The sequence below is a fragment of the Mixophyes fleayi genome, chromosome 6 (genome assembly GCF_038048845.1).
Source record: "Mixophyes fleayi isolate aMixFle1 chromosome 6, aMixFle1.hap1, whole genome shotgun sequence".
NCBI classification, from domain to species: Eukaryota; Metazoa; Chordata; class Amphibia; order Anura; family Limnodynastidae; genus Mixophyes; species Mixophyes fleayi.
The window spans coordinates 38,156,534-38,181,835 of record NC_134407.1 but is presented as its reverse complement, the minus strand read 5'-3'; the positions used below and the strand labels follow the sequence as shown (position 1 = coordinate 38,181,835).

The 25,302-nt window shown below is 40.3% G+C and overlaps 2 protein-coding genes across 4 annotated transcripts in view; one reads left to right on the top strand and one right to left on the bottom strand.

The window, feature by feature from the left end:
- Positions 1–3,905: 3,905 nt before the first annotated feature.
- Positions 3,906–15,453, bottom strand: SYCE3 (synaptonemal complex central element protein 3). 3 transcript variants are annotated; one of them, XM_075215173.1, is made up of 3 exons: positions 15,349–15,453; positions 6,249–6,357; positions 3,906–4,140 (listed from the first exon to the last, which is right to left on the bottom strand). In XM_075215173.1, exons 2-3 carry the CDS (start codon positions 6,355–6,357, stop codon positions 3,983–3,985), a joined length of 267 nt encoding a protein of 88 aa, XP_075071274.1. In that variant the 5' UTR covers positions 15,349–15,453; the 3' UTR covers positions 3,906–3,982. The 3 variants fall into 3 exon arrangements, with proteins under 3 accessions (XP_075071274.1, XP_075071273.1, XP_075071275.1); XM_075215172.1 differs by lacking the exon at positions 15,349–15,453 and adding an exon at positions 9,046–9,083; XM_075215174.1 differs by lacking the exon at positions 15,349–15,453 and adding an exon at positions 8,753–9,039.
- Positions 15,454–22,408: 6,955 nt separating this feature from the next.
- The window catches only part of STYK1 (serine/threonine/tyrosine kinase 1), a 46,023-nt gene continuing 43,129 nt past the window's right edge, over positions 22,409–25,302 (top strand). Inside the window, exon 1 of the mRNA XM_075216319.1 lies at positions 22,409–22,552. The gene's annotated coding sequence lies outside the window, so the exon portion shown is untranslated. The remainder of the gene's footprint in view (positions 22,553–25,302) is intronic.

The following is a 25,302-nucleotide window of genomic DNA, read 5'->3' as shown; positions in this document are numbered from 1 at the left end:
TCCTCTGCCCCGCTGTCACCATCCTCTGTCACCAACCTCTGTCCCACTGTCACCATCCTCTGCTCTCCTCCTCTGTCCCGCTGTCACCATTCTCTGTCACCAACCTCTGTCCCACTGTCACCATCCTCTGCTCTCCTCCTCTGTCCCGCTGTCACCATCCTCTGTCACCAACCTCTGTCCCACTGTCACCATCCTCTGCTCTCCTCCTCTGTCCCGCTGTCACCATCCTCTGTCACCAACCTCTGTCCCACTGTCACCATCCTCTGCTCTCCTCCTCTGTCCCGCTGTCACCATCCTCTGTCACCAACCTCTGTCCCACTGTCACCATCCTCTGCTCTCCTCCTCTGTCCCGCTGTCACCATCCTCTGTCACCAACCTCTGTCCCACTGTCACCATCCTCTGCTCTCCTCCTCTGTCCCGCTGTCACCATCCTCTGTCACCAACCTCTGTCCCACTGTCACCATCCTCTGCTCTCCTCCCCTGTCCCGCTGTCACCATCCTCTGCTCTCCTCCTCTGCCCCGTTGTCACCATCCTCTGTCACCAACCTCTGTCACCAACCTCTGTCCCACTGTCACCATCCTCTGCTCTCCTCCTCTGCCCCGCTGTCACCATCCTCTGCTCTCCTCCTCTGTCCCGCTGTCACCATCCTCTGTCCCCCTCTCACCATCCTCTGTGCCCCTCCTCTGTCCCGCTGTCACCATCCTCTGTCCCCCTCTCACCATCCTCTGTCCCCCTCCTCTGTACCGCTGTCACCATCCTCTGTCCCCCTCCTCTGCCACGATCCCTCTCACTCTGCCCCGCGCCAAGCGTCAGTCATAAAAAAAGAAAACACAGAAACTTACCAATCCGTTGGGCGCCAGGACCCAGCAGCCTCCTCTCTGGGTGCTGCTGGGTCCTGGCGCCCGACGGATTGGTAAGTTTCTGTTTTTTGTTTTTTTTTATGTCTGGCCCGCGGCACCCCAGTGACAGCGCCGCGGCACCCCTTGGAGCCGCGGCGCACAGTTTGGGAACCGCCGGTCTAGAGTAAGGTTCTACGTACCTATAATGTCTTATAGGAACTGAACTTGCCTATGGAACAGAGCCTTATAAATGAACTTGAGATATTGCCAATTGTGGCCTGTGTAGAGATGGTGATAGAGAGCAGGTTTTTCTCCTATTGATGTATAGACTCGTATATAGACTCCTGAGTCTATGACTACTCTTAGGCCACTCTATTTAAGTACACATTTTAGGCAGTGTAAGGCTGCAGTCTTCATAAATCAGTGATTGTGTAAGAAAAGTGTGCCACTTACAGTGACTATTATGTGCAGACAAACAGAGTTCCTGAGGATAAAATACGATGGTACACAAAGCGTTCATATGTTAGCCTAAATGCTAATATTTTCTGAGTATGCACAGCCATTAATCCCAACTGAGATATCCAAATCACCTTCTTGAATAACAAGATTGCCTTGCTGATTACCTACACTGTAATCTATGTGAAAACAATTTCCAAAGTATACTCCTAATTATAGGCAACACAAAGGCCTTTGAAATGGGATTACATATGTAAATCTATAATAATATGTTGTGAGGAGGAATAAACAGATATGTTACATCAGTAAAGTGTACTCACTGCCTACGACAAACTGAGGCAGCCAGTTTGCAAGTTGCACCAATATTCTTGAGAATGCAGCTTATTAATTAATTAGAGACTAGAGTCATGGCCAAAAGTTTTGAGAATGACACAAGTATTGTTTTTGCTGCTACAGTGTTCTTAGACCTTTTTGTCAGATGTTGCTATGGTATACTGAAGTACAATTACAAGCATTTCATACGTGTCAAAGGCTTTTATTGACAATTACATTAAGTTTATGCAAATAGTGAATATTTGAAATATTGACCCTTCTATTTGAAGACCTCTGCAATTTGCCCTGGCAAAATGTCAACCAACTTCTGGGCCACATACTGACTTGCCTAATAAATGCTTGGAGTTTGTCATAATTTGTGGGTGTTTGTTTGTCCACCCACTTCTTGAGGATTGACCACAAGTTCGCAAGTTCGCAATGGGATTAAGGTCTGGGGAGTTTCCTGGCCATGGACCCAAAATTTCGATGTTTTGATCCCCGAGCCACTTAGTTATCACGTTTGCCTTATGGCAAGGTGCTCCATCATGCTAGAAACTGTTCTTGGATGGTTGGGAGAAGTTGCTCTTGGAGGATGTTTTGGTATCATTCTTTATTTATGTCAGTGTTTTTAGGCAATTGTGAGTGAGCCCACTCCATTGGCTGAGAAGCAACCCCACACATGAATTGTCTCAGGCGGTAGTAGTCTCTTCACTGATGCTGAGGACACCTACAAAAGAAAAACGATTTCAGAACACAACTACAAGAATATATAGACTTACCTGATCAGCAACTGTCCAGATATCGATCATACCAGAGCACTAACAGGAGCTTCTTCCGAATGCACAGGTGTCCAGCAGTAGTGCCTGACATCAGTAAGCCCTTAATAAATTTTTATTTAAAGCGGCAATGTCGGGACCACGCAGGTTAACTGTTAAGAGAGGGGTCCCGACATTGCCGCTTTAAATAAAAAGTCATTAAGGGCTTACTGATGTCAGGCACTACTGCCAGACACCTGTGCATTCGGAAGAAGCTCCTGTCAGTGTTCTGGCACAATCTGATATCTGGACATTCGCTGGTGAGGTAAGTCTTGTCGTTGTCTTATCGTTTTTCTTTCGTAGGTGTACTCAGTGTCGGATTTTCCAGCATCGGCGACACGTACTCCACCCGTCTCAGGAAGTTTTACTGTTGGCATGACACAGGACTGATGGTAGCACTCACCTTTCCTTCTCCGGACAAGCTTTTCCCAGTTGCCCTAAACAATCTGAAAGGGGATTCATCAGAGAAAATGACTTAATCCCAGTCCTCAGCAGTCCAATCCCTGTACCTTTTGCAGAATATCAGTCTGTCCTTGATGTTTTTCCTGGAGTGAAGTGGCTTTTATGCTAGCCTTCTTGACACCAGGCCACCCTCCAAAAGTCTTCGTCTCACTGTGCGTGCAGATGCACTCACACCTGCCTGCTGCCATTCCTGAGCAAGTTTTGCACTGGTGGTGCCCTGATCTCACAGCTGAATCAACTTTAGGAGACGGTCCTGGCGCTTGTTGGACATTCTTGGTCGCCCTGAAGCCTTTTTCACAACTATTGAATCTCTTTCCATGAAGTTCTTGATGATCCGATAAATGGTTGATATAGGTGCAATCTTGCTAGCAGCCATATCCTTGCCGGTGAAGCCCTTTTTGTGCAAAGCAATCGTGACTGCATGTGTTTCCTTGCAGGTAACCATGGTTAACAGAGGAAGAACAATGATTTCAAGCACCACCCTCTTTTTAAAGCTTCCAGTCTGTTATTCTAATTCAATCAGCATGACAGAGTGATCTCCAGCCTTGTCCTCGTCAACACTCTCACCTGTGTTAACAAGAGAATCACTGACCTGATGTCAGCTGTCCTTTTGTGGCAGGGCTGAAATGCAGTGGACATGTTGTTTTTGGGATAACGATCACTGTCATGGCAAAGAGGGACTTTGAAATTAATTGCAATTCATTTGATCACTCTTCATGACATTCTGGAGTATATGCAAATTGCCATCATAGAAAGTGAGGCAGTAGACTTTGCGAAAAATAATATTTGTGTCATTCTCAAAACTTTTGGCCATGACTGTAGTGACATTACTTTAGGCATAAGGCAAATAATGTGAATAAAGTGCCTAGATTCCCCATTGCATCTATAAGATAGCTGCCGTCACTTTGTGTGTGCAGTGGGTTCCCTTAAACATTACAGTATAGGATTTACTTTAAGAGTTTAGTTTAGAAATGTGGTGTGAACTGTACAAATAACTCATGTTTTTTTTAAATAGCAACAATTTATTTTTTGAAAGGAACTGTAATGTCTTTACAGAAGTCATAAGACAGAAAGTAGAACTTTGACACATTCTGGCTTTATGGTGTTTCCTTATTTTCATCTAATATATCTTTCCAACTTTTCTCAATCTCTTCTCTGCACTGCATGAAACTTTCCTCCAGTCTTCTCATTTGGTCAACCAGGGCAGGATTGCTGCGTGCCATTACCATGTCATAGGCCATCCATGTTGTTTTAACTAGAAAGAAAGACTTATTTGTTATATAAATCCCCAGCAGAGGCTGTATAATGACAGGGTAAAAAAAGACAAGCCTGACAATTAACATGGATGACAAAGTGATCTTCAAGGTATACTGTAAATCCAATAACGTTTGAGAAGAATCAAAAGAAAAGTAAATGAAATCATAATGAAATATTATAATCAAGACAAGCATTCATACGTTTGTAGCACATAATTTCCTGGTTAGATCTTAACTGTCGCTACCTGTCACATAGAATTTGACCAGTCCGATATTCAGGACAATGGGATTGAGTGTTTAAAATTGGCAAAGACTCAATGTAATACAAGGACCTGGGACATCCAAAGAATGACACCTGTTAAAATGCTAACAATACAAACATAAGCACACTCAGGCATTTGTTCCTTTATTGCCTCTGTCAGAATATTTTCATGGATAACAAAGCATGCAAAGTAAATGGAAATGCTTGTAATAAAACACTTTATCAAATGGAAACCTCCATGTGCATTACTGTATGACATATGATGATAACAAAGACATTTTCATGCTGATGGCAATGTTTTGCTCTGTCAGGTTATTATACAAAATCAGCTGTTAACCTGCTAAAGATGAATGTAGGATTTATAGAAGCAACTAAAGGGACAGTTTACAGAACAAGTCAATAATATAGCTCCATATTATAAAGATGGACAAAAAGCAGTCAGTGGCCTTTGGCCAGACGCGTAAAGTTAACATGATGAAACACCTGATCAGTAGGTGGTTGAGTAAAAAAGAAAAAACAACTCACAAGGAGCATTATTCCATGTTGGTCAATGGCGGTACACACAAGCTGACCATTTGCTGGCACAATTTTCTGCTCTACCTGGTCAAAAGTTAATTTCTTTAAATTTCAATAGATGAACAAAAAATATTTTGGGATCATTCTGTAAACTGAATCCAGACTAAATTATTAAACACTGAAAAAATAAAGGATAGGGGCATAACTGTATTTAAATCCTATAATCTTACCTCAGCAAATGGGGAGATGGGGCAGCATAGAGATGGTTTACAATTAAAGCTTTCCAATATGATCCACCTAACACTTATAAAGAAATAAATTCACATACACATTCTGTGATAGTGTTGGCTGCAAACAGCAATTAACCCAGTTAAAAAATGCCACCATTGTCTTTTTCAGAGAAAACATTCTTCTATATCTCTGTAATAAAAATATGACTACCTCTCCCCGATCATACTGCAGATAGAAGAACTTTGCTTTCCTATAAGACTTGTGTTTAGAGTGGAAGAGGGGGTGAAGGAGGGAAAGCAGTAGTGGAGGGAGTAGAAGCGAGCCACACATGAGTCATGACTGAGTACTGTGAGTACACAAAACTCTCTAGGGCTCATTTACTAACACTGCACTCAGGTGCATCTTTTACACCAAACCACAGCAACCAATCAGACCCTTGCTTTTTATGGCCAAACTTGCACCAGACAAATAGTAGATAAAAACTGATTATTTGTTGTAGGTCAGTACAAATTTTGCACGTTGAAGAGGTTGTAGGCAGAGAAACATGAACATAATATTAATATCAATATTCACACTACCCAGAACAGCAATGACAGTAAATATGGCTTTTGCTGCTGGAAGTACCATTCGGAACAGATAATAATAAAATGTTGTCCCCAGTCTGAAAACTGCATTGATTGATTTTCTGATATCTTTGTGTGGGCCAGCACGGTGGCTAAGTGGTTAGCACTTCTGCCTCACAGCACTGAGGTCATGAGTTCGATTCCTGACCATGGCCTTATCTGTGAGGAGTTTGTATGTTCTCCCTGTGTTTGCGTGAGTTTCCTCCAGGTGCTCCAGTTTCCTCCCACATCCCAAAAACATACTGGTAGGTTAATTGGCTGCTATCAAATTGACCCTAGTCTCTGTCTGTCTGTCTGTGTGTGTGTTAGAGAATTTAGAGTGTAAGCTCCAATGGGGCAGGGACTGATGTCAGTGAGTTCTCTGTACATCGCTGCAGAATTAGTTGTGTTATATAAATAGCTGATGATGATGATGATGATGATACGTGTTTCAGGCTGAGAATGCATGTATTGCACCGTGTACTCCATGTCCTACCTGATATCTTTTCCATTTGCTCTAGCATTCTTTCCAGATCTTTGTTGAGCTCTTGCAACATCTTTGACACATCATTATAGTCGCGAGGATCAGAATCTGCTTCAGCCATCTAGTGGAAATAAGTGTTTAAATACATACAACTATTTTCCATTTTAACAGCAATAACAATTGTTTGGAGGGAATCTCTGCATGCAGAGAAAGTGCAGACACAGGGTGATTTTTCATGGACTATAGTGCTTTTTGAGCTATAAAAATGCAATGTTCCCAAGCATTCAATTGCTCCTGTGGTGACTTGTTGAAGTAAAGAGGGAACACTCATCTCCTGCCACATAAGAGTGACTAATCATTGAAGAATCTGTGTGTTGAGTTTAATGGCTCTCCAGTGACAGGGAGGAGATCCCCCTTTCAATTCAACCTGTCCTTATGGTACTTTAAAGCCATGTAAACAGAGTGATGCTACCCATATAATGAAGGAAACAGAAATTGGTACAAAGGAAATATAAGCAGGTTGAAAGAAGAGGTAATGGAGACAATAAAATGAAGAGGAAGAATGAAGACCAACATAAAGGAGCTAGGTAACCGGGTTACAAAATAAAGAGTGAAGATTGAAGCAGAATGTAATAAAAAGAAAGAACAGATATAAAGAGTACTATTTTTACACTGCATTCATCATCTTCCCATATATTAATAAATCTGTCCTTTTGAATTGCTAAAATAAAATTTTTAGATACATTTATGTACTAGGCAACCTGACTGTTCTTAATTAACTCTATGATATCACAGTGACTTACACTTATCTACATGGAAGCTCCACCATCTCATTTAATTTTGTTCCAGAACAGTTTTTGCCTACTTGGCAAAACATGTCAGAAGACACTGTCATAACATTTTTGCTACGGATTCAGTGAAAGGCACATTCATTACACATGGCAACTAGTAAGGGGTCTATTAATGAAACTGCAATGAACCAAAAATCCTGGGAAAACAGCTGTTTTCTTCTGAGAATGACTATAACAGCTCCTCTCCCAATACATCAAAGGGTTGAAGAAGGAGATATCTCTGATTAAATTATTTTACACTGGTTACTGTGATCTCTATAGCCTTCTATGGGGACTGTGATCTGACCGAATTTACCAAGTGACTTGGTAAATGCCATCATCTCAAGATGGCATTAGCTTATCTTAGACTGCTCTGAATCTTTGCCAGGTCCCATCACTATACACATGCATGGCCTTAGTAGCGCATGTGTAATAACTACAGAGGCTTCTTTCGTCTGCAGCATTAGCCATAGGAGGGGAAATGAGCCCTGGCATGGCAAATAGTAGTCACATTACATTTTGTATTGCTGCAATATGCAGCGATATAATATGATAGTTATAGCCACCCACTAGCCACCAATGGTAAATAGACTCCTTAGTCTTGAAGCATGAAGAGGATAGGAAGAATTGTGTATTGGAAGGCACTCAGCGATCTACTTGTTAAAAATAAAAAACTTGTACTTTATTAATATACTTAAAATATACCTCCTAATTGAATAGCGAAATATTAAAGTGACTAAAGTGAATTAAAATAGCAAATTGAATTGCTATGCCCTGCTACTTGTTATCAATATATATAAAGCTAATCAGAATATAATAGTCACTCCTCTAATTTGTGTAATAGTGCACCACCCAGTAAACTATTCTAACATTTGTAATCATATTTTGATACTGGAATAGCGATACCTAGTGCAGTGGTACCCTCCTTGTAGTAAATAGACTCCTTAGTCTGTCTCTCTTCTGTCTCACTTCCTGTGAGTGTTTCTGCTGTCAACTCTGTGAGAAATAATAAACACAAGGGGGGGATTCAATTGCTGTCTATGTGGCTTGCGGACATTGCGCCATGCACATTGCTGGCAATTACGGTAGAAATCTACGCTCACTTTCCTGCAAGATTTCTGTCAAATCTCTGCCACAAAGTGTCTCTCAGACGTTCCAGAGACACTTTGCGGATAATTGGATTATCCCCATAGATTTTATTTTGAATGAGCAACTATTTAAATATATCAAAATACAGTTTTGTTTATTACTGTACATTTTCCTTTGCAAAGAAGCCATGTTTAGTTTTCAGAGCAACAGAGGTTTGGGAGTACATTAACCTGGGACCATTTTGATTTGAAGTTATTTTCTATCTTACATCTACTTAAAATTCTGATATTGCTGTGCTAATATTGTGCACTCCTAAAATCTGTGTGACAAGGTAATATATGACTTAATGGCAATAACTTTTCCCACGAGTAAAACAATGAGATAATAGATACTATCGGTTTATTGCATATAGACATCCTGCTAATTCCTCTCGGTAACATTTACTTTATTAAATAAATAAATTACTTATTTTTGTAACTTTCACCAATACTAACAAATTCCCTTATATTATGCACTTTTCCCCTTGTCTGTAACTTGAGATATTGTAAGGAGCTGTGTACACTGGTAGCACTATATAAAACATTTTTACATACATACTGTATTTTTTTTATCCTTTTCTTATGTGGATTTTTATGTACTCTAGACAGTGTAGTTTTTCCTCAAGTATAGCAATAAAATAGCAATATTTTGAAGAAATATTCAATTTGCAAATAGCATTTTGCAACCAATGAAATGCCTTAATTTGAATAACGGAACATTTGTTCATATGACATTAATCCATTATCTGTCTGTTTTCTTCATTTACTCTTATTAAATTTAGACTCCTTTTATTAATCTCCCACAGTCTGTTGAATTTCCTCTCATGAACCCCAGTTTCTCCTCTGAGGTACCTCAGCGATGGTTCCTGGATCATTAGTGCCAGCAGCAGTTACCGTGACAACTGTATGACGCCCTGCTATTGGATGCAAGGGAATACTTACTATAAACATAGCAAGCTGCTCATCACTTGTAGGTCTGTTCTGAGATTAATAAGAGTTACACATTCCAGCAAGGGACTGTATTTTAAGTACGAACGGATTGTTAAAGGAAAGTACATTGACTTTGACAAAGCAATAATTATCAAATAACTTGTTAGAAACAATCCAAATTGATCAAGTGCAGCCTATAGTAGATTTCCCATCCAATATTGGGAAAATAAATAAGAGAACATATGCAAAAGTTTTTTTTTGTATGGATCACTCACTTGAAAAATGTTTTTTTATCTGAGCACATTGGTATTACATCACTGTATATGAACAAACAAAAGTGACAAGAAAATATATTCCAATAAATTATGCTAAATAAATATGATCACTGTAATCTAAAAATAAAAATGACAACAGGAATGAAAAAAAAATAGAATAATCCCTCAAGCTGAATGGTAACCAGATCTCGTGGGTTACAAAATTATTAAAGAAATATAATATTTTCTCAAAGAGCATAAAACTGAGTAAAATATAACTTAAGCTTATAGAAATACAAGTATAATCTGTTATCTTAGGACTTCTATATCATAATTTACAGTATTTTGGAACACCATGAATAAAATCTACTTACACATTTAAGAATGACTCCTGTCTTTCCACACACTGCCCCTGGCATTCCCCTCCTCATAAAGGGCCTCATTTATACTTTGTTGCATTGCCCCCAAAGTGCAGATGTACTATGCGTGCCGTAAAAAGGTAAAAGAGCAACATATCTCGCGGTTAGTGCAATTAAAAAAAATGCATCATCATGAAGATACATTGAAAGCGCATGAAGTATGCACTATAGGTCCCTGGATGCCAGGGCATGCAGGCACTAATAGTTCTACAAGAGCCAGTATAACCAAGTAGTTTAGGGCTGCCAGAAAAAAATCTTAAATCTGTTTTTTAACTATATATTACACCAACATCCAATGGGCATGGGTGTGGAAAAGAGCTATAGTGCTTCAGCATGTGGCTGCTTATTACAGGGGGGGCTACATTTTTTTCAAGCCTGATTCCCCTAGGTAAATTAGCCCTGTGCATGTACTGAAAGATCTCTACAAGAAAAAAGCCGAATCCATCCCAGGAGTAAACTTATGTTGAGTAAACTTTTTTTATTCAGTGTAAAAAAACATTTAGGTGAATATCCCACCCCTTATGCTACACTAGGTGGCACTGTTATCAGTCTGATGCTCTGACTTCTTTAAGTCTTCTGAACTCTTCGTCAACATGCAATAATTGATTGCATGTAAAACTGCAGTATGATTCACAATACACCTGTGCTTACTCCACAGCATGGAGACTCTCACTGTGGACCCTATTTATTAAAGGGCAAAGAGCCTTATTTTTTGCAAAAATGGGTGATTCCGCTTCTCCAGGCACAGCATGGGAAAACCTATTTAACAAGGATCGCTTCAGTACAAGAACCGCAACAAACCTTCCTCTGTTATTACCATCTCAGGATTGGAAGATCGAACCTCACTTGCCACTAGACATGCCAAAGAGAACATTCACAATGCAATGTGTACTATGTCTTTGTATATATATTGGGAGCTGATAGCAGCTTGCACACACCAGACTACAGGAGGGAAACTGCCCATCAGGTTATTAAAAACAATGGCGGTGGGGGCACAATGCTGATGCTGAATAAAAGCGACAATTTGGAGAACTGACCACGGTGTAATATTCTGAATCTGGGCGTTCTCCCTGAGACTATCAAAGGCTTGGCTCTCCTTAAGTTCCTTACGATAGACCTCCCTAATATTCTCAATATCTCAGGTGACCTAAGGGGACTAGAAACTGAATGTGCACACCGCCTAGGACCAATGAGAAATAATTTCAACACAAAACCAAGAACTGTTACCTTCACTTTGCACGCATCTAGACTCCCAGTTAATTAAAGGGGGAGTTTTTAACATTTCTTACTTCGCAAAAAATGGACAGGCAAAGCTCATGTTGTGGACACCCACGCCAATTTAAAGTGGGTATCCAATATATTTTTTTATACAGCTACATGTTATAGACATCTGAAGACTGCTTCATCCCATTGATTTAGTATACACATACTCTTCCCAAATATATAATACCATCTGTAGAATAGCCTACCTCCTGATTTAGAAAACTTTTACTGCTATAATCATCAAGACAGTTGTCCCAACTCCTGGGAATCTTGTGAGGTATCTTAAGTGGGGTGATGCATGCACCTGTCACTGAGGTAAGTGGCAAGGCATGGGTGTTTTCACTGGAAGCTAGGCACACCCGGCGGGCACAGTAGCACCAACACCATGAATCAGTCATGCCTACCTATGACATGACCATGCGCTGTCTGCAAGGTGGGCTCTCCACTGTCTCAGATTCAAAAGTGGGAATGTTAGGAGTTTTACTCTAACAGTGCTATGTCAATATTCTGTGTGAATTGTCCCCCTGTGAAAATCCACAGGCATTTCTTAACATCCTGGTATTGAAATACTGAAATACTGACAATATGGCAGCACTTACTAGTCTCTGTAGGGTTTCTCCAGGCTACTTGTCATTATCCTGGGACTCTCCTTTCTGTAGCATCATCCAAGCAGCATTCCCCCCTCTGTAGTGTTATCTCCTTCTATAGCACAAACTCTTGATATGAGGACACTTCTCCTCTGCAAGAACTGGTGCTCCATGCTGCATTCAAGCAGCAACCCCCACCTCTCTTGGGATATGGGGCATTTATGATGGGGGCTGTTTTTCTAGTATATATATTTGTTGTATTGGCTCCACATGGCAGCCACCGTGAACAAGCTCTTCAGAATGTCGAGAGAGCACAGGACCTCAGGACCAGCTACTACATCTCTCCTCTCTGAGTGCAGGAAAAACAGAATATTTTATAGACTCTGGTCCCACTTGTGATGTGCCGAGTCACGAGGTAGACCACTGGTGTTTTGCACCTTGTTTCTCAGTCATGCCCCCTATGGTGATAATCAACGTCTCCCGACTCACACATGAGGCTCATGCCTTGGCACCATTGCTGCCCGCCTGGTCACCTCAGCCTGCCATCACCGGGGGATGGTGGTGTGATTTTAAATGCCTGAGAGCATTATATTGTTTCCCTCATTAGATAGGACCAACAAATCCTTTTGGGGCTACCAGGCTAACCCAACGCACACACTCGACTTTCACAGCCACGTAACACTAAAAGGTAAACTTCACAATGTGAACATGTAAAATTACATCAGCAAGAAATTGGCAAATATTAATACAGTAACAGAGTAACATGAAGCACAATTTTGCATACACCCGCCCCCCCTTTAGATTTCATTTGTAAGTCTCAGATGTCCTCTGACCGATGCCATCAGATTATTGAAGACATACATGGGTGGCCATCAATGAAGCACCTTCCCTGGCCTGCTCTTGTCTACCCTTTCCTGAGCTAAAAGAGACAGATGGCTCTCGTGGGCCTCTCCCAGGAAATACATTTCCCAACATTCAGCTCAACAAATAAACAGTTTGTTGAACAGGGTGGGGCCCAGCCCCTACTTGTTTCTGCTTGGCACCTAGAGACGGTCAGACAAAGTGGTCCCCAAGGGTGTTGCTCCGGCTGGGTGCATTGCACTAATTCTCTGTGTGTCCTGCAAACAATAGCTCCACTACCACCTGTCCATTGCCCCACGTTGGGCTCCAAATGTGAATCCCCTGGTACTGTAGGTGGTTTAGTGGTGTCAGGGAATAGTCATACTTTTGCTCTCCTTAGCTCTAGCTAGCTGGTGGGTGTGGTCAATAGAGGGCTCCCGCATACACAACACAATGTCTACTAATTGTGGCAACAGACTTCTTGCACACCATTCCCTACTTCAGGGACTATCCTTCTCTGCTATAACCATCTTGTGACCATCTCCTAATCCAGGGATTTTCCTTATACTGTAACCACACTGCTACTGGCTGCGCTTCCCTCTTTGTAGGGTTCCCGAGGATCCCTTAAACCACGGCTGCCCTTACAGTGACCTCAGCCTGAGGGGGGAGGAGGGGGGGTTAAATGCTGTTGGGCATTACAACGTCATATACCAATTTGCACCTATGTAGAGTATTTTGGTCATACAAAACAATCAATGAGTCATTATTTGAAATTGGTCACTATTTTCCCAATCATGGTACATGTTGTAGGGATAACCAATGTAAATGTAAAACAGTTAGACAAATAAGGATAGCCCTGATGTTTCTTTAGTATCACAAGTTACTAAACATATGAATGAGGGTCTAACACCCAGTAATTTAGGTAGAAAAAAGTAAAAGTTTTCATTAGTTAAGGATGTTTAAATGTAATGGTAATGCATTTTACCTTCATATTTAGGAACACATACATTTTTAGTGGTACATAAAAACGTAGAATTGCAAACCGTATCCACTCCTGCAACACAAAGGGAAATAATCCTTAGTTTCATATTGAACTAAAGAAATAAGAAATTAGTTGGATGTTTTTTTTACACATAAAAGTCAACATTCTCCCCAAGAAATTGCTAAATTGTTTTAGTTATCTGTAGAAACTTTTGATAGTTTGGGAGCTGTCCAGTGCTTAGCATATGGAAATAACAGGTAAGATCTAAAATTTATACTGCATATGCCACTGGAAAAATGCACAGCTATATCAGTCAAAGGACATATTCATATATAGAGAAAGTTGCTTCTTTGTAGTCAATCTGTGTAGATACTTGGCAAAAATACAAGTCAGGGAACCTTTCAGGAAGCAATCAGTCCTCTAAATGGCAAACTCTATGCCAGCATGCCTGTGAGATCCTTAGTCTATCATGGCAAGATATTCTTCATGTTACAACATTGTTAGCTATAGATGTCACTGATGATTTCATAAAGTCTTAACATTCAGTATGTGGTACAAGTGTCTACTGCATTTGTAGAATATTCAGATATGTCAAAAGAACAAGATAAAAAGCAGAAAAAGTAAAAACCCCATGAAATGTGTGACGCCACTTCTTGAATACCCCTCTAGGCTACACATGCAGCAAAAGCTTAGGAGACATATGACCACGTGGACTAATAGGAACGTGTTATCCCACGCAGTCAATGTTCTTAGGATGTGGATGAGGATGGGCAGATAGGGCCACCATAACCACTACCGCCAGGCCCCCAAGGGAAGCCCTGGTAATTGCTATATAAAATTATACATCTACCATAGGTAAATAATGCCTTTGGGGTGTGAGTCTTCTGTACACGGAAGTATGCAAGATGGCATGCAAACAATCAGGTAGAGTGTGTTCAGAAGGCTAAGATAGTTACAGATGCTTTATTGTACCTATTACTGCAACTTTAAAACATAACAAAGTAGTTGTGGGGTTATATTTAGGTTATATTTAGGTTAAGAAAAGTATTTATTTGAAAAAAAAAAGCCACAGATAATATACAATCAACTCTCATCAAGGTGTGTCTATAATTAGACAACTGCCTCAGATCTGGTGTGGGGTGGGGGGGGGGGGGGCAGAAAAATTAAGGGAATTTATTTAAAAAATACTAATTTTCTTGCTGTAGAAGTCTTCTTATAGTAGTTTATACAAGAAATTCCACCTAAGTGCCCTTAATCACTTGCGGAAAAGTACATGCTTCTACTAGCATGTAACGCTGTTAAAAGCATCAAAAGAGTGAATGGAACCCATTGGTTCCAGTGACATCATACCCACTAGCATGTGTGCTTGAAGTCAGGAGAGTCTGATTTGTGATGCTGTTTTTTCGATGATGAATGCTACAATTAATTGCACTCACCACACCTGAATGTATGGGTGTCAATGTAGGACACGTCGGCAGCGAGTGTATACGCCTGTTGCCAACGATGTTAAGTTCAAGGGAACAAGGAAAGAAAAAGGAAAAAGTCTAGAAAAACCCCAGTCCTCAGGGAATATAAGGGAAAACAAACAAGGCAATTTGCAATTGACCAAATCGTATCATTTTGGTAAACAGTGCTAGTTTGCTCTATCATATAAACTGTCAGCATACAGTGGATTTTTCATGAACAAATATTTATTCAAAAATAAAAGTTAAGTGTAAAAGAACCTTGCTTTAGCTGAGCAAACATATCCAATCCTACATGCTGTCTATATAGTATTTGTAATTTTTTAATGATAAAAACATGCATTACTGTGCTGTACTGATCACCTGCAGTCATAGGCAACAAAAAAACTTCTGAAAAGTAATATTCATAACACTCACCCCTTTCCTTCCTAACACTCTTTGGGACTATCTCACCGGAGTTATACAAGTCTCAAGAGACATAGCTCAACTCTCAGGGGAAATATTTTGGGTCTGCTTCATAAGCCTTCAAGATCTCCCCTTCTCCTAATAGCATTGCTCCCTGCCATGGTCATTTCTCTCTAGCTGTCTCTTCACTGGCTGCTTTATTGGATTAAGATGATAGGAGTAAACTGTTTCTGTTTTGTCCCTATGGTCAGCTGCACATCATCAGTTTTATTTTGTCTGTTTGTGAGTTTTAGTTTCTATTAGTTTTTCTTTTCTTTATTTGCAACAGCAAAGTACAGCTTGCACTTCTTCTAAGAACCATAACATAGCTCCCAGAATAGAAGTATTGATTCTGTGACTCACACTCTGTTGACTTACTACAATACTGTACACTTAGGTAATGGACAGAATATCAGATGACATTTTTAGATAGGTGGAGCTTTGTTAATGGGAGATTTTTTTCAGAGGTTAAAATCACTCAAAATTAATGTCAATAAATTGTGACTTAATTCCCCAAACTCTTATAAATCACTTTGCTTAAAATTTAGGTGATTTTGGGTGATTTTAATATGCTGAGCTTTTCCTATTCACTTGAATAGGCAATGCATTTTCAGTGGTTACAGAAAGCTTATTGAAATGAATGGGACAAGGAGTGCATATATGCTGGCTGTTTGTCATTGGCTGAGCACTTACTGAACTCCAGCCACATTGAAAACATTGGCATTAGCAGCAAAGCAATGAAATATTATTGTGGAACTTTTGATGCTGGCACTTGTATTTCCACGATAATAATTTATCTTTCTTTGTTTTTTGTTGTTGTTGTTTTTGAAAGCTTGAAAAAGTGGAGATTTGCATGGCAATTTGCCTTTACTAGATGATGTGAATTGCAAATCTACATGTAAACCACTAAAAAATAAGATATTTGATCAAATTCTCCCATTGATAGATCTCCTCCATAATTGTCAACGACTCAATATAGTTTTCAGCTACACTTAGTTGTCGAGCCAGTGCATTGCATCTAATCACAATACCCTTCTTCAATTGCTATTTAATTATACAGCTGATAGCTAAAGCTCAACATATCCGGAACATAGCTTATTATCTTCCCTTCTCCCAGAGTCACCCCCTCACCTTAAATATCCTTCATCGTCAACAACCCCACATTTTCCCATTCTCAAAAGCCCACCGCCCATGTGTCACTTGACTTCATCCTCTATTTTGTTGCTTAAATCAGGTCTCTCTCACAGATTTGTCACATCCACCTTTGAAATATCATCTTTTTCGTCAAGATGCAACCCAAGCTTATATGCATTCGCTGATCATTTCCCACTGTGACTACTGGAACATCCTCCTATCTGGCCTTCCCCTCACCTATTTGTCCCTGCTTCAATCTGTCCTAAATGTTGCAGTAGGACACCACTCTGCAAATCCCTACATTGTTACCCCATATCCTCCAGAATCAAATTCAGAATACTCACCCTAATCTAAAAAGCCATCAACACCACCCCTTCATACATCTCAAACCTTATCTTGAAATATCTCTCCTCCACACACTCTTAGATCTACCTCTAAGCTACAGCTTCTAAATTGCCACTTTGACCACTGAACATGCACAAAAGTGGTACATGTACACATGTAATTAGAGCCATAAGTGAGGCTAAATCAAGCAGTATGTCAGGAGAAAAATGTATACGTTGTATTTGTGAAAGGGGTTGTCCTAAAGTGGTAGGAGGTTGGGCTTTGATGTGACATTTACATCTTTGCACAATGCACCTCTGGAGATTTCCAGTTATCTGCACACCATGGCGCATGTCTAGTTTACAGAGGTGTGGTAAGCATCCGGTGTATTTTGTAAATGAGGACCACAGTTCATGTTAATGGGGAATTTATTAAGTAAAAAGAAAGGTAGTAAGGCATACCCCCCAGGCATCCCAATTTAGGGTGGAGAGTTCCGATTTGAGAGCTTTGTCCCACCATACCGATCAGAAGAGCTTTGTCCCGATCGGTGGGAAGGTTGGGGGAGATTCTCTCCACTGCTTCTCTGCATGTCAGAGCAGTGGTGAACCGATGCTGTGAGCACTAGTCAACACAGCAATAAAGTGGTCTGGAGGAGAGGATAGTACGGGGCAACCTAGTGCTTCAAAAGCGTAGCCACGCCCCCTCATCCAGCTGCCCAGAAGGATCACAATTGGGAGGTATGAGTAAGGTAGAGAAATTCCCACCCACACTTTCACATATGTCTGGTTGAAATCATTTTATCACTGCAGTTTTGACATTTTATGATTGAAAGTGGTGTTTTCTGTAACCTTTATGGCTCAGTACCTATGGATAGTGTGTATTATAGCTGACATGTTAAGAAAAGCATATTGAACTATACCTTAAACATGTGTTGGAGACGACAAATCTATTATGTGGCCTAGCCCCTGGTTATGAAATGCTTTACACAGTAATTTGCACAAATGTATGATTTTACAGAAGGTCATATGGATTATAGAGAAACATTAACCAAGGCACATACAGGAAGCTGAGCAAAAAAAAATCTATAAAGCACAAAAGGACAAAATGTGACTATAGTTTCATTGTGTTATGTAAGTACCACAGTAACATATAGAGTAGTAAAATAATTAAATAACTTTTGAACCACAGACAGCAGTGTAGTATATATTCATAACACATTACTATTATTATTATTGTTTGTGCATATAGTGCCAATCATATTACGCAGCACTATACAGAGAATATGCATTCGTTAACATTAATCCTTGAACCATTGGAGCTTACCATCTAAATTCCCTGCCACACACACAAACAAGAGCTCATTTTGTCAGAAGCCAATTAACCTAACTGTATGTTTTTGAGGAAACCAGAGCACCCAGAGGAAAAGCAAACATGGGGAGAACATGCAAACTCTACACATCAAGGGCCTTGGTAGGAACCCTTGACCCCCGCACTGGGAGTTAGCAATGCTAGCCACTGTGCCTGCTGTGTGCCTGTGCAGGACACAATGAGGAATTAGGTGAGGCCTACTCTTCAGATTAAGTTCTCCTTTGTCAAGGACTGTTTTCCTCAGGAGTCCACACAGCAAAGAGAAAGGGGTTCCAGATGATTGACTCCAACCAAACAGGCATTGACAGTCACTGACATTGGGCAAGTCCATTTTATAAAAAGTTAAACGAAAGTGGAATTGTTTTTAAGTATACCCATTGTTTCCAGCTTCCTCACATATGGGAAAGTCCTTTTAATTTCCATGCCATCACCCTGGTTGTTAATATTGACCATCTACAAAGAACCATTTATTTTGTTCTGTATGCTGGAGGAAGTTGTCATTGTCTGTTTAGATTCTGTATTCTATGAAAGATAAAGTTTAATTCCACAGATTTTTTTTTAAAATTAATATCATCCATTACCCAAATAGGCTGTGGGAGTCCCATGGACACAACTTACCTTGGCACTGTAGTCCATTATTTCCCCCTGCTGGCAAAACAAGGTTTTTCAAACAGTGCTGTGTTTTATTTTTTGCAGCACTGGTTGGAGTGAGTTCCCCAGAACAGTTCTATTTGGGAAGAAGCACATTAGATAAAAATTTGTGTTGCCTTGTGCTAACCTTTAATATTTCTTGACTTCAAGGTGCATATTCAATTCTTTTTTTTCCGCGCCACGGAAAAACGATTACTGTTAATACGGTAATAGCTGGATTTCAGCTCGCGGCTCAGGGAGCTGCGAGCTGAAATCCAGCGAGAAAATTACTGTATTAACGGATTTTCGGCGTTTCCGCCGAGAATTGAATATGCCCGCAAGTGTTTGAAATAAATGTAAATATTTTATGATCATTCAATAATTGTATTTTTGTTATAAACCTCATGACTAGGGCGGACACAACAGAAATAGCTGATGAGAAAACACAGGTCTAAGTATAAATGTATGTCTAAGTATGAAAAATATATATGTAATAAATTAATCTATACAAGTTGTTAATAGCCACATCTACAGTGCAAAATTTGACTTGAATTAATACTACAAAGCAAAACACCTGTACAAACTTTAGATATGTAGATAGATAGATAGATAGATAGATAGATAGATAGATAGATAGATAAACACGGGATACAACATCTTATTACCATTTAATAGATCCTGTTATATGGTTAATCAGAATCAGAATACAGAAATTTGAAGTAGCATTGTAGAAAATTAAATTCCAAAAAAAGTACTGTATTGGCAAATTCCATATCTTCAATACAGCTCACAGGTGTTGACAATCATTCAAGGCTGGGAAAAAACATTGATGAAAGTAGTTTGCTTAAAAAACAATTCAAAATAATGGCGCTTAGTAGAGTGCCCAAGAAACTTTCACTACCTGTCCCTTGCATGTGCTATGAAATTTGGATAGGACTTGTCAGAGGGACCGAAGTACGACATTAGGAAAGCGGTTAGCTAGTGCTGGCGATGCTCATCATCATCAGTGTGTATTTGCACCAGTTGTAAAAGGGTTTCAGGTCTGCATCAGCTCACAATTCTGTGAACATCCTCTTCCTTCCCCGTCACACCTCTTCAGCTACAAGTATGGATGTGTGTAACTCTCCATAGGCATATGTACTTGCAGGTTTTTTCTATGCATGTGCAGAGTGAAAATGAGCAAACTTTTCATTACCGTATTTGCGTTGCAGAGACATAGCTGCGAGGTTACTACAGAACCTCGTTCCTAATTGAATCAGCCCTTTAGTATGGAATGCTCCAATCTCAGGGCCATCTTTTCCATTGGGCACGATGGGCAGGTGCCTGGGGGCCCCACGGACAAGGGGGCCCCATAGGCAGGGCTCTTAATTAGAATAAATAATCCTAAAAAAAAAAACCTGCAAAAAAAACCTTCAAGGGTCACTGAGCAAGTATATCTATCTATCTCTATCTCTATATATCTATATCTATATCTATATCTGTATCTCTATATATCTATATCTGTATCTAGCTATCTCTCTCTCTCTCTCTCTCTCTCTCTCTCTCTATATGGCCCTGTCCAATCTGCCAATGTCTGGCGAAATACACCTATCATACTGCATATACATTTTCTCCACCCAAAATGAACACCCTCTTCCCACGACAATCCATACAGCTATCTGTAAAAGCAGGGCAACATAGGCAAAATGTATGGGCCCATGTTCAGATGTTTTGCCCTCCGCGATCCTCCCTGGAAATATGACACTGGCTCTGTGCAGAAGATAGCAAACTCGCTGGCACGGTGACAGACTCTTCACTCTCTTTTGCGCTGGGACCATATTTCTGGTGCTTTCTTCAGATTCATTACGGGGACTACGACCAGCCGTTGGCACAGTCCCTTTACCAGCCCCGAAAAAGAAAAAATGCCACTGGCTGTTACTACTCTGGGCGCAGGGCCCTGCCCGGGCATTCCCGGACTGCGACCCACTCCAAGCACAGTGGCAGGTGGGTAGTTTGACTGGGGCGGTACACTTGTCCAACCGTAATGCAGGTGTACTAAGACGAGCACAGAAACCTCCCGTGGAGCAGATGGGCTGGGCCCCCTTGTCTCATCACCCTGTGTGTGCTCCATACCCTGCTATAAACCCAGCTATAAAGTGTAATTTTGCTCTTGGCAACACCATTTTGAGCTGCAAATTTATTTTCGGAAAGTGGCACGTCCTAGCTTAACCCTAAATTGCATTGTAAAATAAAGCTCTGCAGTATTTGTTACATGCAAAATTGCTTTAGGTACAAATGTTCTCCCTTTACCTTGCATATTAGTGTACTAACAGAAAGAAGAATGTAGTTGCGGTAGTAATTGGTACAAAGTGGGCAGGGTTCAAGGACTATTTTCCAAAAAGACTGGTGAGAATAAATCTATAAATAGAACAGAAAACTGTGACACATGGAAGTATAGCTGAAGTCAGACATTGTACTGAACAACAGTTACACAGATTCTGGGCATTGTCTGCTTAGGTGTGGCTATGTTTTTCATTCCAGTGGACAGGTTTGACTGGATTGTCTTCTGTGGTTAATTAACAATAGATAAGCGAACATTAATAATAATCCATGTAAATTATTTGTCTGCACTTAAAACCTCACAAACCACATACTAACCCCCTGTGAGCCGTGCTTATAGATACAGGGGCATAACATTAAAGGTAACCTTATATACCACAATCTGTGCTTTAAAAATATCTTGTTATACCCATAAAAAAAACCATTTGTGTCCTTAGTAAATTTATTTATCTAGTTGATTATGTTAAAAATAGAAAGAAAATGATATCATTGTTTTAAATTCTTTCCCTAAGAACTAAGCCACACCGGGGGTCTTCATATCACACTGTTGTTTTATTCATAGTGATGACAACCCCCTCCCATTCTGCCATTAATACAATTGTAGGTTAGGCTGGGATTCCTCTCATTGGGAAGGACACCAGTAACAATTCCACTATGGTCTTAAATGTCGCCATGTGGTACTACTGTAAATTACACTTGAAATTATATTTAAATCTTATATAGTCTATGGAGAAGATATAGCCACTAAAGGGTCAACTCTGGGAAGATACCAGTAGGTGCTCATGTAGCATTCAAGAGCTGTGCAGGATAGATGAGAGTCTGCATATACACATGCGTGATGCCTGAACTAAATGATGACACAAAAGTAGATTAAAACAATTAGTGGTTAGTTACTAGTTAGTAAGAGGTTAGTTAAACCCAATGGTTTTTTCCATTATAAGAATGTATATGTGTGCAATAAATTTAAAAGAAGTAGGCATGTTTAATGAGATTATGTATATTAGTAATGTGAATAGTCACTTTCCTATGCTAAAAGCAATATGCACTAATTATAGAGTATAACAATAAAACTATAGACTGGCAGAACCTTGTTGTTATCATGGCTACGTGATTACTGGCCAATAACAAATCAAAATTCCTACAGTCACAGACATGTCCCTGAGTTCCTATTCTGGATTGGCCAGTAATCAGAGTCTGTGTTGACCATACCTCTTCTCCAATTAAAGTCAATTCCACCCTTAACTTAGTCATAGCCAGCTGCCCAGGAGAATTCTCTGTCAATTCAAGACTCCCTCCTCCCTGCCCAGAAGATATCAACAATAAAGAAAATGAGCCAGGAAGAATAGTCTGTCATCCGGGGGACTTTAGGAGGAGACAGATATACAACTGCCCCCTTTAACAGGTATGTGATTTTATTAAACAAAATGCTGAATAAATATGATTTTTACCAATGAAGACATATCTTTTTTCCCCATGCTTAAATGTTTATAACATGTAAATAATTGTATTTAAATCTAATATGTTACTATGTGTGTTTTAATAATGTAGTATTTATATATTGAAAACATTTATAATTATTATTTTGGTAGGAGTTGGGGTCATTAAGCAGGGGAGGGAAAGGGAGGTGGCACAGAAAAGAAGGACTAGGGTAGCAAATAAAAAATAAATCTGGACCGATCTGTTCTTGTCTCGCTCTGTCGTATCTTTGTGCCTTCGTGCCTTCCTGAAACGGATTTGCTTTGGGAGAGGTGCCATAGCATTCATCCTACCATCACTCTGCGTGGCTGCCAAGAGGTTTTTTCGGGCCCCAGTACAACAACGTTTTGTGGCCCCTTAGGAATAATGGAGACTCTTAAGAAATAATAACAAGACAAAAACGCGAGCCATAACCTTATACATCTGTCTTTTCAATGCAATACAATACTCACCAGGGATATTCATTTAACAAAAGCCCGTTACGATGTACTAAATACATTATATGTCACCCTCTTTATAACATCACTCTCAGTATGTATAATGTCAGATTTAGACTAAATTGTCAGTGTAAACAGCTAGCACAGTATCACTCAACACCCACCCCCAGAACAAGAGCATAGTTTAATGTTCCATCTACTGCCTTTCATCAACATGAAAGCACGCCCACAAACTCTGCATCAAGAACCATAAAAAGACAGATTGCATGCAGATAGTGCAAACACCTTAGTGTTACATTGAGGTCACAAACCAACATATTTCCCTATGTAATAAATCGCTAATACCACCTGCTTCAAAATCTCACAATGCTTGATTTGTGGCTTTGTCGTTATACATTACAGACTGCTAGATTTGCATTTTCTAAAGTAGTCCTGGAAGTAAGTAATCTTTGCAGGGTTTCTATTCGATAAATCAATTATTCAATCTGCATATTCTCTCACATTTCTGATAAATCTGAAGGCCTGAAGCTAGGGAGCATGATCTCTTGTTCTGAAATGTATCTTTGTGAGGTGTTACTTCCCTAGAATTGTAGGTCTTCATGCTCGTACTAGCTTCTGACAGGGCACTGTGAGGATAGATTGTGTATGTTGCAGTTGCCAAGGGAAGGTTGTGATGGCGGATTCAATTGACAGACACAAGCTTTTAGCAGAAAATGGTATCCAGGGTTACAACCATTAATTAAAATGAAGGATAGCAGTGGATCCAGTAAGAAAAAGGACTGCAATATTGGGTCAGTAGGGATTTTTCCCGATTGAAACAGATTGGCGGTTGCTTCATCTGGCTCAATTTCAAATATAAGAGAGGGATCGCAGGAGATCCAAAATAGTTTGAACTTGATGGACTGGTGTCTTTTTTCAACCTCATCAATTATGTTACTATGTTGCCACAATACTGACAGCTACACACTTGCTGCAATAGGACTCACACTTGTATTGCATTTATGTTGCAGGTGCCGAGCATTACATAATTTATGCTCTTTTAGAAAAGATTAAGGAGTTACACTTAAAAATTGATGGTAATTGTATAAACACGATGTTGAAAGTGATTCTAACCTAATGAATGTACAAGGGTTAATATAGACAATTATAAAGGAACAAAGTATTTTATACAATCATCTTTTAATAAGGCAACATGGAGCTTTGTTGCCTCCCAAATGAATGATGGTCAGTATGCTATTTCCACCCAGTGACCATTGGCGATCAGTTAATCCCCTCGAGCTCCAGGAGATTATTGGTACCCCTCCTCTAACACATCAGATGGTCTGACCACTGTAATATGCATCTAATATTCCTCAATGCACTGAGGTGCAATTGCTCTCACTCACGCCATACAAGGGTCCTTCCATGCCAACCTATCTACCAAATAATATTACTCATGGGCTGCAGATCACGTTCACCAGGAGCAGGCACCAAACACTGGCTCGAAATGGACATAGCCATCCCCTACCTCCTAGAAATAAAACCCTGCATTTCCACATGTACCATTGGCAGGTATGAGTGGCAATGAGATAGTGTAGGGTTCCTAAACATGCAGACCCAGGGCCCGGTATTTTAACCGCACTCTCAGCACCCTTGTCACTCTGCAATGTACTGCAGAATGCACTGCAACTGGGGACTTATATTTAAAATACATTACACTACAACCGCTTTCAATGATCCTCGGTTATTATTATTATTATTATTATTATCCTTTATTTATTAGGTGCCACAAGAGTTCCGCAGCGCCGTACACAGCACAAACAGTAGTCTAAACAAGGTAACACATCACAAACGGTTAACAAAAAATACCAAAACTTCAGAGACTCCAGGCAGGCTAATGCAGTAAAGATGGAGCAGAAGAGCAGGTATGGAGAACAGAGGGAAGAGGGCCCTGCTCAAATGAGCTTACACCCTAAGGGAGGGTAGACAGAACACAGGCACACAGGGAGCAAGTTGAAGAAGTGGGGAGAGAACAGGGGGCGGGAGGAGAGAGGGGAAGAACAGGTGGAGGAGAGGTTAGGTGGAAGGTTGGTAAGCCTTTAGGAACAGGTAAGTTTTGAGTGCCCTCTTGAAGGAGGACAGATTGGGAGAAAGACGGATGGAGCGAGGGAGGTCGTTCCAGTGAAGGGGGGCAGCACGGGAGAAGTCTTGGATTCTGGAGTGGGAAGAGGTGATCAGAGTGGAGGAGAGGCGACGGTCA

Excerpts from the sequence above, each read along its gene's own strand:
- SYCE3 (XM_075215173.1), bottom strand. The coding sequence starts at position 6,357 with ATGGCTGAAGCAGATTCTGATCCTCGCGACTATAATGATGTGTCAAAG. Across the intron at positions 4,141-6,248 it reads GCAAATGGAAAAGATATCAG|TTAAAACAACATGGATGGCC; the intron begins GTAGGACATGGA and ends CTTTCTTTCTAG.